Genomic DNA, 17,927 nt, shown 5'->3' with positions numbered 1-17,927 from the left:
TTCAAAATTTAAATCTGAAAAAATTTCATTGGGGTTTGGATTTTGATACAGCTGTTCTAGGCAGATCTGTTGAGGCTGCAAGATCACTGCTGGGGCTGTGAAAAAAAATATCCTTCATTTAGGCTATCAAATACAGTAAAATAATCTGCATTTGTAGTAGTGTTCAGACATTATTTTCTCAGGGGAACAAACCTATAGAGACACTAACAAAGTGCTCTCATCGCAGCTATGCCCTTACAAATCATATAAAAGGATGAAAATTTCTAGGAATATGGTAATTGTCAGCCTACCCTAAGGGATAAAGTCTCAAAGACTCCTCATCCTCCTGAGAATGGGAAGCACCACTCCCCTGTACATGATGAGATCAACTCATTAGGATTTTTCCAGCACTGAACCAAGGCAGAGAGGTTTGTGAATTGTGCCAAACATGAAGATCTGACACACCTGTAGCAGACAGGGCACGAACACAGCCTGCATGCCCTGAGCTCTGTCAGGGCACATGGGGACTGCATTGTCCCAGACAAGATCCAGTTTCCCACTGATCCCAACATTTCCTAGGATGTCCCTGTGAGCTTTTCACTTACAGCCCCCATGCAATGCACCCTGCACTAAAGCCAGCACTGCTCAGCCTGCAGTGGTTTGGGATGACAGACACACAACATGTGTTACAAGCCTGAGCTCATCCCAGGGGCCTCGGGTAATGTTATGCAAGGTAAATTTTCATCTCATTTAATGTCAGCATCTCTACTGAAATGCCCAGATTTATTCCAGTTTCTAGCAGTTGAAAATCTATCCCTTGAAGAGAGGCTGTCAGCTAGTGATGCCAGATAGATCTATTGCCAAAAATTAAAACCTTTTCGTTGGGATAGAAAATAGATAATTTTTTTTTTTTATTGCTTTGTCTTTTAGGACAACTCTGCTTAATAGAGCCTGAGAAATTTGGATCAGATTTGCAGACTTCAAAGCACATCTAATGGACATGTTTTTACAACCTGAATGAAAGACTTGGACTGAGCTAAGAAAGACCTCACTGGATGAGGTCTGTTTTGTACATACAGTAACTTTTATGAAATAAAATGTGGTAAATATTTCACATGTCAACCTTAAGGCACTTACTGAAGGGTTTTGGTTTTTTATTTTAAATATAAGGGCAGGGCCCTGTTCTCAGAGATGAAATGTATCATGGGAGATGGTATCTTATTCTATCCGCATCCAAATTTTTATTTTTTATTACTTCCACCAAAACAAATACAAATTAAAACACACATCCTAACTGAAGCCAGTGTTCAGGTTAAATACCCCATTGGACCAGTATCCTACAGAACACTCAGTATGTCTCCCTAGCTTTGAAATGAAGGGTCTCCTTCAAATCAGCAGAATTGTTCACAAGTGTTTGTTCCTCTCCTCCATCAGCAAATAGTGCCTTACAAGGTACTGAGCTTGTGTAGTTGTACCTTCTGACTGGGCTGGAAGTAAGGGAAATAAAAATATGGATGTCTCCAAACCAGCTACAATGTACTTTTTAAATAAAGTGGAGAATTATGGCACATGAAGTAGAGTATACCTGCCTGTAACACTGATGGTGCAGCAAACCTATTTTTGTTACGTGATGTAAAGAGATGAGAGGGGGTAACTGCTGGGTCTGTGTGTTTGTGTGTGAGTATGTGTGTGTGCACATGTGGGGATGCACACATGTCTAAGTGTTAATACTTCTGGGAACTATCCTTTACATTCTGGCTGTCAGAATAGTTTGTGTTTTCCTTTTGAAAAATCAGGGAATTTTTTTTTTTTTTTTGTTATGTTTGAAGAGAAGAATGTCTAACCTAGATTATAATCTCTGCAAAACAGGCCTAATATGCTTTTCTAAAAAGAGTCTTTGGAAAACAAAAAATCAGCATGGGCCAGGGAAGAAGGGGAAGTAAACTCAGATGTCCAATTTGAAGTTAAGGCTAAAGTTTCCAAAAAGCTTAAGAAGAGTTCATTGCTGTGAATTGGTCATTTAATTCCATTGGTTCCTTTGAAAAGTCCAGTCTGCACTTAGAGACAATTAAAACAGAGACACACTTGGAATGTAAGTTTTTCTAGCCTTTTGCAAGCCATGGTTAATTGTCTGGGACAGCACCCACTGAAATCCAAGGGTAAACACTCTGAGAAATTAGTCAAACCTTTGAACAGGTCAGTACCAAAATTAGAGGTGATCTGCAAACCCACTGATGCTTGCCATTTCTAATTTCTCCTTTTAGTACTGAGTTTATACCTAATTTGACTATCTATGTACCTGAAGAGCTTCTGTTAAGAAGGGAGAAAAAAAATATAGTTAGGACTTCTGTCAACTGATCTCTGAGTTAAGAAAGAAAAACAGGCTCAGATTAAAACCTGTTTCGTCTAATGAACAAATTATTACCCACAAATGCCTACTTTTCTTTTTCAGTAATTTTCCCTCCGAAGGCTTGAGGGCTGAATATAAGATAATAACTTGAGCCAGATTATTAGGCTGGTTTTTCTTTTTTGTTCATTAAAAAAATCCAACAAAAACAGTCCCTCTGAAGCTGGCAGTGGTCACAGCCTCCCTAACACAGCCTTGCAGAGGACCTCTGCAAGGACTTATGAAAAATGGCCAGCTCTAGGTAGATGGTGTTTATCTTATTCTGCCTTCTGTTGAAGAAGGGGCAAGACTTGCTGGACTGAGGGTCTGGTTTATTCCAGCCCAGCAGACTCTCCTTGCCTGAGTGCCTACAGCCAATTGCAGTGCCACTGTTTGATACAGCATCTGCAAGCACTTAGCAGAAATTTGCTTTATTGGCCCTGGAGCACGGTGAAAAATTAAAATGCTTTCCCTCTTTCACTTCCCCCTTGACAAATACTTAAAATTAGAGGAGTAAGTTGGTGTAAGGAAGGGAGACAAATCAACATTTTACTATTCTCATAGCATTGGCATGAAAGAGAAACAAAAGCAAGTTACACCACGAGGAAAGAAGTAGTAGAATACTAACAGTTAACAAGAACAGCCCAGGAAAGGGGAAGGGATAATTCTTATGACCTGCTGCTATTTTTCCTGTGCTGAAGTACTGGCCTTCAGCCCTGGATTCCAGTAAGAATATTTATACTGTATTATTACAGTGTTTTGCACTTTCAGAGATGTTCTAGCTAGTAACATTGTCAGACACTATACGAGGGATTGTATATCAGCTTTGTTTATGTAATTGAAGTTTAAAAGGGATGCTTAAAATTTAAGGAAAAAAAATATATATTTGAAATTCAATTTTAGAACACTTAATGTATGAAAGAGCTTTCACATGAATGTGCACTCTGCCGGTCAATCAGTCCAAGCATATACTTGAAATCCATGCAGTATCTACATTGGTTCCTTTTTATTTTCCTCCCCAAGTTTGATACATTCCTTAAATACTGTGTTTTGCTATTCTGAGCTGAAATGCTAAATATAAAGCTGTACCATAAAGCAGGATATTCTGTGTTTGACTGGATGTGCTTGCATTAATAAAAAAAGAAATTGCTTCAACCATGACTAACTTTTCCCATAGTTATTTTTCACTCGCAATTGTATCAAACCACAAGCCAGAAGTGGTGTGTGAATGAGGTGTGGAAGGCAATATGGTCACAGTGAACCAACTGGTCACCTTCTGACTTGAAAAGCTATGATATGAAATACTTAAATTTCTTTCAGCAAAGGCAAGAGCAACACTAAGCCAACAATATACTGCCATTCTTATGTTCTTTCTGTAGTAGTATTTCATGAATTTGATAGGGTCTGTGCTACAGAATACTTTTGTTCTCTCAACGGAAATGTTTAACAGTTCCACTGTGTAAAACCCTATTGTGTCATAAGAGCTGAATTTCATTTTTTCCCCCTGTATTTACCCTTTGAGCAGCAGAGCACAGAACGTTTGCTGGCTGCAGCAGGGTTTCCTGTGGCAAGCTTCTGCTGCCATTGCAACACCCCAGCACCTCTGCTTGCAACCACTGCCCTTTTTCATGCCCTGCTTGAAAAAGCCCCTTCAGCAGGGTGACACAGAGAACAGACAAGCACAGAGCTGTGAACAAAATCCAGCTCGGCTGCCCCAGTGCCACTCCTTTCTCAGGGATATAAGCCTTGGAAAAAGAAAACAAAATTGCATCTTGGAAAGGCAGGAGCTCTGGAAGCCCCCATAAGCATTTATGATCTCTTGGAAACTCTCTAGGGAAATGGTTTTGGTAACCAGACACCCACACCACACTTGCAGAGCTGAACAGGGCTATCACAGCTCATTAGAACAGATAATGATGTTTACCAGCATTAAGGGGATCGAGCAGATAAGAGTCTTCCTGATGGCCAGTTCACACTCATAATTAATATGAATATTACATCCTCAAAAACTCACTTCCAATTATGTCCCATCCAGTCATTAGGATAAATTAGCTACTTACACAGGCATAAGAGTAAACAATAGAATGGCTTTCCAGGCCCTTCACTGCCATTAGAGCACAACACAGTGTGACAAGCAGCAGCTCAGTGCCAGGAAGGTATCCTTAAATTACGTTAGCAGCAATTTGATTTATCAAGTTAATAATTCCCAAGAAACAACTTTCTTTTAGCAAATAACTCACGGGCCAAAATTCAGCTGAGCAGTTAGCTGCCAACTGATACTAGCACATCTTTTGGGGAGAAATCAGTCATTCTCCTGAGGATGTGCTGACAGATCTTCTCTCTTCAGCCTTCAAAATTTTATAAGGGCAGCCCCAGCTTCCCAGCTACCCAGAACAGCCTACAAGCAGTGTGTGGAAGCACAGTTTTGACCTTGCTCTCTGCAGCAATTGAATAGGGCTCTGTGGACAGCAAGATACTTAAATAATTTAAAAAATCAAATTGCAGAAACAATTCATCTGCAGTTGTTAATACATGTTATCAAGGAAGTTTCCAGACCAGTAAGCATGCAAATATTAGCAATGGCTTCTTTCATGCTTGTCCCTGGCAAGGCAGGGATAACTGGGAATGTTCTGAGGTTCCAGCATATTCCTATGGGCTCTGACAGAGGTTCCCTGACAGCACAGAGGTTTGCTGTCCTTCACTGCTTCCCAAGATGGACCTTGGGCTTTGGAAGAGAGAGAAACCACATTTGGGGATATAGTTCTGCAGTAATGTGGAGGTACAACAAAAATTATGACCATCTCTCTAACACGTTAATAATAAATAATGGAAGCATTTCTAGTGTTTCCAATGTTATAAGCAATTTTTCACATCAATGTTTCTTATGGCTTCCTGATAGCACATTCAGCTCTTGCACAGAAAATGAATGCAGATAATTGCTGTAAGGTTACTTAAGGATAGTGGTTTATTTCTGTAAAGAAGTATCAGAAGCAATCAAGCTCTGTGCCAGGCAGGGAGTGCTGGGCATTCTGAGGCATACTGTGCCCTGCCTTCAGATGTGTGATGAGGAAGATATTCAAACCACCAGGAAATGCAACAGCCAATAAATGCACTGTTTCTGAGCTATTAGGATGCCTACTTCACAGTACTGGTTACTCAGCCAATCATAAAAAGCACTGAAATAGAGAAGTCCTGTCACAAACACTGTTTGGCAAAAACAGTGCACAGTTACTTGAAACTATTAGTAGCACCTACCAGGAAACCAAACCTCCCCAACAAACCAAAACTAAACGCACTCATACAAACAAAAAGCCAAAGCCCAGGTCTGTGGGCACACAGAGGAGTCCTGTTCACAAACCTACTTCAGCACTGGGCCTGGAGACCATTTTACAGGATTGAAAGGAAGCTGAAAGGGAACACAAACCAAAGCACCAGCTTCAAACAGCCTCATCTCATCCAGGACAGAAAAGAAGAAACTTGAAATTTAGTGGAAATTTGCTTCTAATATGTCTAATCTTATCTAGCTACTTCAGATTAAGCAGCAATCTTAAAAGTAATGCAATTTTGTTTGGGGGCAGAAGTCAAATGAGTTCCAACAGAATCTCATTACAGAGAAAACTACTTAACATCTTTTTAATCCCTGTCACATGAGCACACTATGGCCTCTTCTGATTCTGTGGCATATTAAATTAAATATAGCATCCTGCTATCCATCAGTGTCAACACTCTAAGTTTCCTTTAAAATATTTACACAACATTGTTTATATTCAAATCAAAGAAGATACTGCTAACAACACTCCACCTCCACAAATATCTATCAAATCAAAGAACCAAGTACAACATGTCCTCAGTAACAGCAACAGAGCACTGAGGAACTCAGGAAACACAGTTCTAAGTGATGGAGTCGAGTGAAGTCTTGGATGTTTATGGTAATACAAGAATTTCATGAAACAGTGAATTATTCTTGTCTGGGCACATAATAGCTCACTGTTGATGACCTGACCTCAGTTTGGAAAAAAAACCAAACCACTTCTAACACATTTCAAAATCCAAGCAAAAAATGAATAGTTTGACAGATGCAAACAAATCCATTCTGTTTTTCTATACACCTCTTACTTCACTTTACAACTTAAAAAATTCGAGTACCCAAGTATTCCAAAAAGAATTTCACAATAATCCAGCAGCCAAGAAAATCACTTTGACAAGATTTTTAAGAGCACACAAACACCACCCCCCCCAACATCTGCTCCATCGATGCATTTACAGGCCAGAGCACCATCCCAGCTGCTCCCCAGGAAAAGCTGCGAGTCACAACCTGAGAGTAGCCAAAGCTGTCTCAGAGCTGCTCTCCAAAGCCTTCCTGAGCACCAAGCAATCTCAAAGCGTTTTATTTTTGCTTCAGACTATCCCTTTAACACAATCATTTTCCCCATGGATTGTAATGAAGTCAGCAAGAAGCCACTTAAGCTTGCACAAGGCTGCAGGAACTGTGCAAAGAGCTGAGGCTCTCACAGGGCCAAAGCCATGCTGTGCCTGCTAGCTCGTGTTTCCACAGCTCTGCTCAGCTTCACCTCCTGTCTGTCTCCTCCACATCCATCACACTGGGACAATCTCATTTTCCCCCTTTTCCTCACAGGAGAAGCTTCCCTGTTGTTTCACAGCTGTGACTTTGCTGCCTGGGCACATTTGCCACTGCCCTCAGCAGGAGCCAGGTCAGACAGCACATCCACGAAGGCTGTCCCATAGCCTCTGCCTTAAATTCCACTTCACTCCACAGATACAGCCTTGTTTAAAAACAGCACTTCTACTCAAAGTCTGAGAACTCACAGGTTCTGGCAAAGAGCACATGCTCCCACCTGAATATGCAAATGACAAAGCAATGACAAAGAAATCCCAAAACAAACACAAATAAATGAGGAATGAGTTCATGTCCTCCTTCACCTGCAAGTCAAGTACAAATGCAAAGTAGTCTACCTATGAAAGAAAATTCTAAAGCCCTTTGCTAACTTGCACCAGCAAAGGGTTTTTACACCACTTATAGAGAAAGCTGAGAGGACATAGATCAAAACACTTCAGTGATATTCCACATACAAGCCCTGTAGCTACAAGGCAACCTTAAAGCTGTAAGAACTGAAAATGCTCCAGAAAAACTCACCACATAACAGACACATTTAGAGCAGCTCAAATAAACCAGTTAAATCACCACAAACTCCAAGTTCAGGGGGACTTCTTTACCTTCCTCTGGAAGAAACTAAGCTAACCAAAACAATGCTGTATTTTAATAAAACCTTATGCAAACACTTAGACTTAAATATAAAAGGGATTTATTTAACATTCTACCTGCAGGTCAGAAGTACTTTTGCTGCACAACACTTGCATGCAAATCCCAGCTCCAATCCCTACCCTTCAGGCCAACCTCTACAGAAGCACACAAGGTCTCCTAACAAAAAGGTGGAAGCTATTCCCTTTCTAGTGCAATCTCAAAAATAAAAAAAATAATAAAACACTCACCCAAAGCCAGGAGAGAGACACACTTCTTGGAAAAGAAGGAGAAGAACCTTTCCCTGCTAGCTCCAGGTCCCAACTGAGGGCAGGCAGTCCTAGCCCAGGGCTAATTGAGCCCAGCTGCCTTGGTTATTGCCAGCACCTGGGCCAGGGCAGCCCCTCAGGCCTAACAAGGAAAAGCTGAGCATCGTTGGGGCATGAATGAGACACAGCTTAAGCTCATTATCCTCATTTTCCTCCACAGCTGAGTAAAATTGCAATGATTTTTCTCCTTAAGATGTATTTGGGAGTCACAGTCAGCAAGAACACCTCAAGAAAATGAAAGCTACACTTACTTTTGATACACAGAAATCTTTTATCATTATACTGGTGCATCAGTAAGTTGCTAATTTATGCTGAAACACCATTTTAAAGGTTATTTGAAGCTTTATTCCTTTCATTCATGGATCTGACAAGACAAAAATTTTGTTCTAGTTTATATTTTGGCACGAACTAAAACCATTTAAATGTCTGTATTCAGATACAAGTGGTTAGGGCTCACCTATCACTTCTCCTTCCCTCCTGATGCCATTCTCTTCTTGAACACAGTTTACAAATAAGTTTTGATTTTCATAGGTGTGTGGATCTCAGAGTCCAAAGGCCCTTATGGAACTAAAAAAACTCAGTCTTTTCTTCTGGATTCAGGAGACCCAGAAGTATTTCCCTAAGTTTTTTCCAGTTTTCCGTCTGTATCTGCTCATTCTCTAAACCAGTATCTACTAGTCTAATTGAATAACATATTTAAACAATTTCAAAAGCACAACCCACATTCATTCCTGCAAGGGTCTAAACTAAAAGTCCACCCTGAACTAATCTCATCTTGACTTCTTTTAATGAAGAACACTTCTCTCTAGGGAAGACTACAGCTTGCAAATTCCTTGGAAAAGGTTACAATTTATGTGAATAGCATGCAACAGAATCAAAAATTACCTCATGATTCAGTGGAGCATGTTCCTATTTAAATAAGTGTTACTATATTTACTACTCTAGCACTAAAACACAGTGACTCCTCCAGGAAAACACTTGGACCACAGCTCAAAAAAAGTGTGTTATGTAAACAGCATCTGTCAGAACAGGAGGACAAGGCCCAGCACTTGGCCATGTAACCCAAGCACCGACCCTGGGCACACAGATTGTGACTCCAAAGCCTGATACTGGTCACTCTTTGCAGCGCCACAAGCTAAATAAACCCCCCAGAGTGGGATTTATTCTTTGCAGGCAGAGCACACCTTGGGAAAGCCAAGAGCAGGTCTTGCTCCCAAGCAAGAGATTTTTGTATTTGAGGCACAAATAACTTGCTCCCTTTCTTGGATGAAGTAAGGAAACACATCCAAGGAAGAGTTACCCACGTTACTGGGAAAGGGCACTCCTGCCCTGGGTCACAGCTCACAGCAGGAACTGGGACACAGCAACACTGCTGCTCACAAACACGTGCTTGCAGCACAGTGTGGCTGTGCCCAAAGGCAGTCAGAAGCTGAACACACTCAGGTAACTGAAATCACTTTGTTTTTAATAAAGGCATATCCCACTATTGCTGTTCTGGTTCCATTACAGAGGAAAGGCAATGGTGTGCATTCAAACATGGGGTGCACAGAGCTGCTGTGTGCCACAGCAACACCTACACAGGTGGGTATTGCAGGGAGCTGAACCTGATAAGGCAAACCCCAGGCCTGCAAGGGCTCCTGTAAAATCAGAAATCCTCAACTCATGAGCCATTTGGAAGACTTGTGTATGTTGCCCAACACACATATTAAATATTTCCAAGTGTTCTGACTTCCTTTTAACTCCAATGCATTTGCTTCCACCTTTTGGGATAATGAGTGGAAAAAAGTTTCCCAAGTGGTTCCTGGTTCATCTCCAGACCTTCCCCATCACCACCACACTTTGGTTTTCATCACCCAGATGGGGGCAGCTGACACTGATCTCCCTTGCTGTTGCTGATAAGCACAACCACGCAGTGGAAAACAGCAGAACCTGAGACACCTGGGTGATTATCACCACTCTGCCATGTTTCCAAAACATGAGAACTGGGACAAGTGGATCCTCCTGAGGCAGCGCCTGAGTGCTGAGAGCTGAGGTGCAGCAATGCTGGGCCTGTGCCCAGCTCTGTGTCCACTCCAGGGCGTGCCAAGCAGTGCTGGTGTCAGGGAGAGGCATTTTTGGATGCTCATTCTTGTGCAGCCAGGACAGCAGCAGCTGTCCTGAAGTTTTAAAGGCTGGAGACTCAGGAGAGTGCCCCACTTGTATCTACATCCCAAGACATAATACCAATGTGTTTCATCTTGTCCTCACCAGTACCCTACAATTTTTGTTAACAACAACCAAGATATCCAAGTAAGACAAATCTGGTGTAAATTTAAGTTGTCCAAGGAACCAACTCTGGTATCGGGTCTGGGTAGGACCTGAGATGGTAAAATTGAACTGGTTGAACTTCTCACTGCAAATATTATTTGAATCCAGTGTGTTATGCTCTGTACAATATTATTGTACAAACATACTTCAAAGAAACAGCTTAAAACAATTTCTAAAATGCAGAAATTCCATTTATTATATTGAGAATATCAATTGCAAGAAGTCCTGCAATGCATTCTCTTCACTCCAAGTACAATACAGTACACTGTTCTCCACAATAAGTTACATAAAGGCGAATTTTATATACATATAAAAAAGGATCAGTGCCCAGAAATATTTGCACAGCATATCTGCTATTCAGAAATCAACCATTTAAATCTTTAGTTGCCTTCAGAATTCTTGAGCAAAATAAATCCATAAACAGATCTTAATTACCTGGTTTGAGAAAGGTTTTCAACTAACATGTAAATTCAGCAGAAACCATGCAAATGGTTTAACCACTGAATTAGCATTCTGTGCATTCATTCTATAAACAAATTTATTAAAAAATGAGGCATGCCATATGGTATCATATAAGACAACATGGAGTAAAATGACTTGCCTGCATTTGAACTGTTTATGCATCCCAAAACACCCAAAAGTAAGTTCCAAAGTAGTAGTGCCACTGTACAAGGCACTAATGAGACCACAGCATAATTCTGCTTAAACATGCTCAAAAAAACTCAATAAACAAAATAAGAACCAGAAGAAAAACCAAAAAAAACTTGACCCAGAGGAAAAAGAACCAAAACCAAAACCCTAAAACATCCGCAAACTGAAAATGTGTAAGGCTGCTAGGATGATCAGTGTAATGAAGAGCATGGTATAAAAAAAGACTGTAATAGCACTTGCTTTTTCAGCCACTGAAACAACTACGAGTATATGACACCTTACAAAAACATGTCAGGAAAATGCCCAAAAGAGAAAGAATGCACAAGGAAAATATTGACATAATAGTAAACAGGCCCCTAATAAATTATTATGGTAATGAAAAGGTGATTCCTCAACTTAAAGGATGAGATACATAGGCAGGGCCTTGGAATAAGAAGGAGTGAAGGCCAAAAATATTTAAGCAAACAAGTTTAATAGCACAGCTCAGTTTATAGAAGGGACATGGCATCTACTGTGGGAAAAGAGCAGGCACAGAAACACCAAGCTGGAATGTTCCCAACTTCCATCACTGAAATAAGAAGGTGGCGTTTCCTTCACAGTGTGAACTTCCATTATATGCTCTAAAATTCCACTTAAAAGGATCTTCATTCCTACCCCCCAAATTATTCTCTCTTCAACCATGTCAATGTCTGTTAATACAGCAAATGAGGCACAAGCCCTTGCTGTGGAATCAGCACCCTGCATAGCTGCTATACTGGTCAGCATGTCCATGTACCTTTCATGGTGAGATTATTCTCCCACACCTTCCTCTTGTTTCTACAATGGAGTCTAAGTATAGGATCCTTCTAAAGTCACAGTGCAGTGAGCCATACAGACTGAAAATACTCAACACACGAAAGATTTTTTCATTTAATTCTCAAAAGAATGCAAACATAAGAACAGAAATGTACCACATGGAAAAGTGTTGAATTGTACATTCCAGAGATTTTTCCAGTCGACACTGAAGACACTTTCCTTGAACTACATGGGCCGTCCAATTTAACTGAGGTGCTTGAACTCACACCTCAGAGTTGTGGGTATCAGTCAAAGGATCACTGGGAAAACAAACACGAGAACCAAAAACGCTCTAAACTCTTCTTCACTGAAAAAGAGAGGCACTGTGTTTGTAAGCTGCATTAAGGCTGTAGAACGGTGCTGGTTGAGAGTGAGGTGCAGTGCCCGGGCTCAGTCCCTCAGCCCGCGGCCTCGCTGTTAGTCCTGTAGGCCTGCTTGCGGAGGTGCGCCTCGATCTCCTCGCGGAACACCAGCATGCCCAGGTGCGAGTGCGACGCCTCGTTCATGGCCTTGGACTGGATGCACATGCGGTACTGCTCGGGGGTCAGCTCGTCCGCACAGTGCTTCTCGTGCCACAGGTGGAACAGCCCGGGCACCGGCGTCCTGACCACCATCAGCTCCCCGTGCAGGTACTTCCTGTACAGGTGAACGTCCTCGCCGCCCCAGCCTTTCACTTCCAAGTCAAAGCCCCCTACAGAAACAGCGTCAGAAATCATTACCTGGGCACACAGGCAAGGAGAGCAACACTTTATGCCTAACGCGTTACCAGATCTGGCATGACATCCCAGAAATTCTGCAGCAATTAACTAAGCTTCCCATGCCATGGCACGCCAATCTGAGGGACAGGAGCTTCAAGGATAGCACATCCTTTGTGGTGGGAACTGCCCAGGACACAGATCTGCTGACTTCAGAAAGTCTCTTAGAGCAGTGTCTCCAAGTTGCATTATGCATGACATCCCATGTGACAGCTGCAGAAAACTGTAGGCAAACCTGACTTGCTATGCTTTTGAATTATTTTTAGGAAGCATAATGGATTTTAGCAGCTGGAAAAGGAAGCAGCCATGCACTGTATGAGAAATCCTCTCAAACAATACCAGCAATTACTCCACAGGTCACAATTCAAAAGGCTGGATTAAGGAAAGGAACATGGTTCACCATTTTAAGTTCTCTTGTTTTTCCAGGATCACAGTGAAGAGCAACCCAGGCTCTTGTACTATTTCAAAACTCCAGAATTATCAAGTCTTCATTTAGCACTACCATACAGATGGCAATATGACTGCTCTTAGCAATCAGCCTGCTTTCAAGCCACCAGACAGCACGCAGGGCTGTGTCATTACATCTTCTGGCAGATTTACATCTTCTGGCAGACCATGCTCAGCACTATCTTCCACATTTAAGCACACCAAGCTGTTCTCAGTTTTAAGAACATGCCACAAGGGGGGGCAAAGCACATTGCTAAAGATTCCAACAACTGTATTCAACTTCTCTAGGTTATTTAAAAAGAAAGGATTTGAATGCTTCTTGTCTATGTGACTGGCTTATTTGAGTGACATGTTTCTTAAACTTGATTCATTTGCTTCAGACAGACACAAAGTACCAAAAGAACCCCACCAGTATTCAAAAAAATTCTAGAATGAAATGTTTCTACTAAAACTGTGTCTTTTCTTTTAATACACTCAACAGATGGGACATCAAAATCCAGAAAAGCTAATTAATCTCATTGGTCAAACTTGTCAAGCAAGTCTGACTGCTGGGCATGGGGAAATAATACAAGAAATAAATGTATTACTTTCCTCTCATTAGGTAAGACCAGAGAATCACTTTTTAAACACACAATTTTTTTTTCTTTAGTCTCATCTTACCAACAGTCAGAAAGTCTGTCCGATATTGACAAGTCATCCCAAAGCCAAAATCCCTCCAGAAACCAGAATCCTTCTTGTGTACCTGCAATTTTAAACCAGTACAATTTTGAAATGTACAATACAACCAAGGAGGTACACGGCACTTGGTTTTGCAGAAAGCTAAGCTCTTCCTATCATGTGTTCAGGACAGGATAGAGCATGATAACACTTCTGGTATTTCTGCGTCATGCACTCATGTGGGGCTTCCCAGTGACCTGCTGCTCACTTCACCCTCTGCCTTCCAATTCCACTCAACCTCATTGCAGTTTCCACAGCAGTTTCTGCCTGCCCTGCACCACTATTTTCTGTCTATCTGCCCAGACCAAGGAGTAAATTAGCCCATGGCTAAATCATCTGTTCCCAACAATCCACTTCCTACCCATTTTCTAAGGCCACATTTGTCTCTTGATCTGATATGACGTGAAAAATAAGCTTTGTGATTGAAGTCCACAACCACAATAGTGTTAAGTTTAAAAGAGTGAACAGAAGAGTTGTCAGGCAGAGGCTCACTCCTCTCTCAGCTGTGATTATCCAAGACTACATGTAAAACCTTGCCTCTGGCTTTCAGCAGGATCCTTGCAAACAACGTAGGGAATGAGAGCTATTATGTTTTTCATTTAATACAACTCTTCTTCATACTACTCTCTTATTTTCCTCTTCTAAACCTGTCCATCTCAGAAGCTTCAGCTGCAAAACCCAATTTCATCCATGCAGTCTCTCGAAAGAGTCAGACTGGACACGTTGTTCAGAGGTTTTCGCCTTTCACCAATGCTTTGTTTGCTGGAACATAAGATGAAAGCTGCTGCCGTGCAATGCCACCATCCTCCTAAAATACTGGCTTGTCAAGCCACAATAAGCAGCAGATCAGAACCACCAACTCCATTTGGTTAATTGCAATTACTTCTTTTAAACTAGGTGGAAGGTTTTTTCCAAGTGCTTTGTCCATAAAGGAGAGAACTGTTTAGATATGCAGTGTCAAAGGCCATAAGATATCCCAAACAGACTATTAAGTTAGACTTAATTTTGTTTTAATACAAAGCACACCTAATTCTACCCAGAATAAAGCAAGCTGCTTACCAATTGCTGCTCCACAGGAGGTGGTATATCTTGATTGGCATAGACAATAGCAGGATTGTAAAGGCTGAATACCACAGGATAGAAAACTTTTTTCCCTGGAAGTCAAAAGATAATTGTTACTCACTGTGGGCATACTTTCTGAAGGCAAAAAGAAACCACAAACACTCTTTTTATGTAAGAGATTACCTATTGGGCCTCTAGTGGAAATAAATAAAAACAAGTTCTAGCTGTTAAGATTGCCCACCTAGGAAGCCTGTAACATCCAGTGGGCAGAGCCCTTAGGATTAAAAAAAATACATATGTATGCTTATTATACATATTACACTGGATTAACTTTTATATATAGTTATACATGCTTATATAAAATATTACATATCTCAGTATCATTCCAGGTGACTGAAAAATTCCTGCAATAATGATATGCAGTAAAACTAAAAATAATCAAATCCAAGTAACACCTTGCATTGTTGAATTTTATGAATTTATCTCTGTCCACAGACATGTACAAGCAGGTACTCCCAGGATATCCTGCAAGGGCATCAAGCATCATGAGAATCCTGACTATGCTGAAAACACCAGTTCTGTGTCTCTTACAGAAGCCAGGTAAATATTTTTCCACGAATGTCTTGCATCACCAATGCTGCAAAAGTATTGACAACAGTCCACAAGAATATTCACTATCCTGACTTGGGCATGAACTCTGAAGGAGGGAGCAGCATTTTCAGATCTCATTTGAAACATAGGTGACAACCTGCCAGTACGAATTTCAAGCAGTCTCTTGAACTCTCTTTCTTGTTAAAGCTCACAAAATACTCCTCTCCAAAATTTTTCCCATTATTTATACAACTTGTTTCATGAAGAACAGAGACAGACAAATGAAAGAAAAATCAAGAAACAGAACCCAAATAGCTGGTTTCTGAAAAATTTTCTTGCCTGCTTGTTAGGTGAAGAAAAAACATCTATTGATTCCAAATTGACATTTGGAGAAAATGGTTTCTGACTGCAACAAATTTGAAACAAAAGTAAGCATTAAAAAAAAGAACCCAAACAGTTTGACAGAAGGAGATCTTCAGTAGCATGCTTGTTAACTCAAGAAAGCTTTACCCTTCTTGGCAGAAGCTTGTAGAACAAGCAAGCATCATACAAACTTAGAAAAACAATCACTATTTCAGAGCTTGGGATGGAACAGTGGAACATGAGCTCAGTCTCCATAAGGAGCACACTGTAGCTCAAACCATTCCTTTGTGACACGTCTTGGACATACACGTGTGAGAAGAGATAAACCAAACTTTAGTTAGAGATTTCAGCATAACAAAAATCATCTTCCACTCTAGAGTGTTACTCTGAGTTTTGTTATACAGATTTACATGCAGTCTAATTGTAAAAGCAATTAAGTTGAGCAGGTTTCTTTCAGACAACTAAATCTGAAGAAAACATGAAAATTGTACGTTGTACAAGAAAGACATGTTCTTAAAACAAGCTACACTAAGGCAGAAGTTATTTCTCAGTCTAAATATTATTGCCTTTTGGGCAGAGTGTGATTCATTTTCCAGGGTGTGTGGTACTGAATAAGCCCCACGATTCTAGTTGAGTTTTCCTTGTTTTCTATATGCTCAGCACAGGTCAGCTGAAGTCAAGCAGGGTGACAAGGCTCCCTTCCAGCACCAATAGGGGAACATACCGGGCTCAGCGTTTAAGCGGCAGCTGTTGAGGAATTCGGCTGTGAAATAAACATCAACATCACAGAAGAACATCAGGACCTCGCCCTTTTCCCAGGCTCTGGCACCCATGTCAAGTCCTCGGCCTCGGTTGAATTCCTCATTCAGAGAGACAAGCGTGTAATTGTGGAAGTCAGTTTCTCTACAAGAAAAACAGAGCCAAACCCTAAATTAATCTGTGGGGAGGGGCAGAGGGACCATTGATAGGTTTTTTAGCATTTTACAGGAATTTCATTCCAGAAATTTAAAAAGAAAAACAGTTATATGATCAGAATGAGAAAAAAAAAATGTTACACTTAGCTGTCTATTTTAATTTTCAGCCTTGTAAAATGATAGAAATCAGTCTTTGTAACTTCATTTCGTGTTTCATCATTCAGACAGATTAAAAGGCCTTTTGTTAACTGATATGAATTGAAACACTCTATGAATTACAATGGCATCTAAAATTCGTCCCCACAAACCAAGAAGTCCTGACCAACAGAAACATCTGTCTTCACTAGCTCAGAGAACAGGGCAAACAGGAAGCCAGAGGGCTGGCATGACCAGACTCATGGGGCAAAGGCCATCTGTGTGATAGTGCCACCACAACCCAGGCACTTTGCTTCTCCTCGCTGGTCACCACTAGCACACGTGCCTGTACTCACAGCACAAGAGGGAAGGAGCAGGCAAAGGAGACTGGAAACACACTCAGAGAATATCTTCAAGCAAAGTTAAGTGTCTACTTCAGAGACACTTCAGAGGACAATGCTTGAAGAGAACAGAGTGAAGATATTCAACAGCAGCACCACTAAAAAGACAATGAATCTGGTAAATGGCCAGTGAGCCTGCAGCATTGACTCAGTGCTCTGAGGGACATCTCACAGGGAGCAGGGCAGGCAGCAGAGGCCTAAAAAATGGAGGGGTACAGCACACAGCAGGTGCTAGGGAGACTGCAGCAGAATTTGCAGAAATTCTCTCCTCTCTTCCTATGAGATGCCCATACATGTCAGGCCAGCTCTCCATCCCGCGCTCCAAGCTGGTGACAAAGCAGCCTGTGCCTAGTCTGTGTCATGGGGAGGAGCCTGGCCAGCATCCTGAGACAGGGATCACTCCAGAGCTCAAGGAGAACTGGCTCCCAGCTCAGGGATGAGTGCAAGGGCCCAGGTGGTGAAGGAGCCCCTTGGCTATAGGGTGAAGGATGCTGACACCTGTCCCATGTCTCTGGAACAAAAACCATAAAAGACATGTTTGTGAATTTTACTGATGTAATGCTGGGACAGCCATGATGAACCGTGCTTAAAGTTAGTTTACAGCTGAGAGTAAGTACAGGCCTACCTTGACTACTACATTTCTCTTCCTTATAATTAAATAAAATTGTTTCTCCAGTGAGGTATTAAAATGTACACCCCAGTTCCAAAGAACTTAAAACTCTAATCAATCTGTTAGCATGACTGAATATCCACTGCAAAACTCACCCCTTTTGTTTTTTTGGACTGTCAGATAGAA

General features: G+C 41.3%; 2 protein-coding genes across 5 annotated transcripts in view; one reads left to right on the top strand and one right to left on the bottom strand.

The window, feature by feature from the left end:
* Window positions 1-3,526, top strand: part of RASGEF1A (RasGEF domain family member 1A) — a 146,042-nt gene extending 142,516 nt beyond the window's left edge. For all 4 annotated transcript variants that reach the window (XM_066554259.1, XM_066554256.1, XM_066554257.1 and 1 more), the window contains one exon: window positions 910-3,526. In XM_066554259.1, the coding sequence (XP_066410356.1) occupies window positions 910-934 (25 nt within the window). In that variant the 3' untranslated portion in view covers window positions 935-3,526. The remainder of the gene's footprint in view (window positions 1-909) is intronic.
* Window positions 3,527-10,430: 6,904 nt separating this feature from the next.
* Window positions 10,431-17,927, bottom strand: part of CSGALNACT2 (chondroitin sulfate N-acetylgalactosaminyltransferase 2) — a 32,688-nt gene continuing 25,191 nt past the window's right edge. The window contains exons 5-8 of the mRNA XM_066554901.1: window positions 16,406-16,584; window positions 14,725-14,819; window positions 13,609-13,690; window positions 10,431-12,437 (exon numbers count right to left, since the gene is read on the bottom strand). Coding sequence (XP_066410998.1) covers window positions 12,145-12,437; window positions 13,609-13,690; window positions 14,725-14,819; window positions 16,406-16,584 — 649 coding nt within the window. The 3' untranslated portion in view covers window positions 10,431-12,144. The remainder of the gene's footprint in view (window positions 12,438-13,608; window positions 13,691-14,724; window positions 14,820-16,405; window positions 16,585-17,927) is intronic.

This window comes from Molothrus aeneus, chromosome 8 (genome assembly GCF_037042795.1).
Source record: "Molothrus aeneus isolate 106 chromosome 8, BPBGC_Maene_1.0, whole genome shotgun sequence".
In the NCBI taxonomy this organism is placed as follows: domain Eukaryota; kingdom Metazoa; phylum Chordata; class Aves; order Passeriformes; family Icteridae; genus Molothrus; species Molothrus aeneus.
Note: the sequence above shows the minus strand (reverse complement) of the source record. Positions and strands in the feature narration are given on the sequence as shown.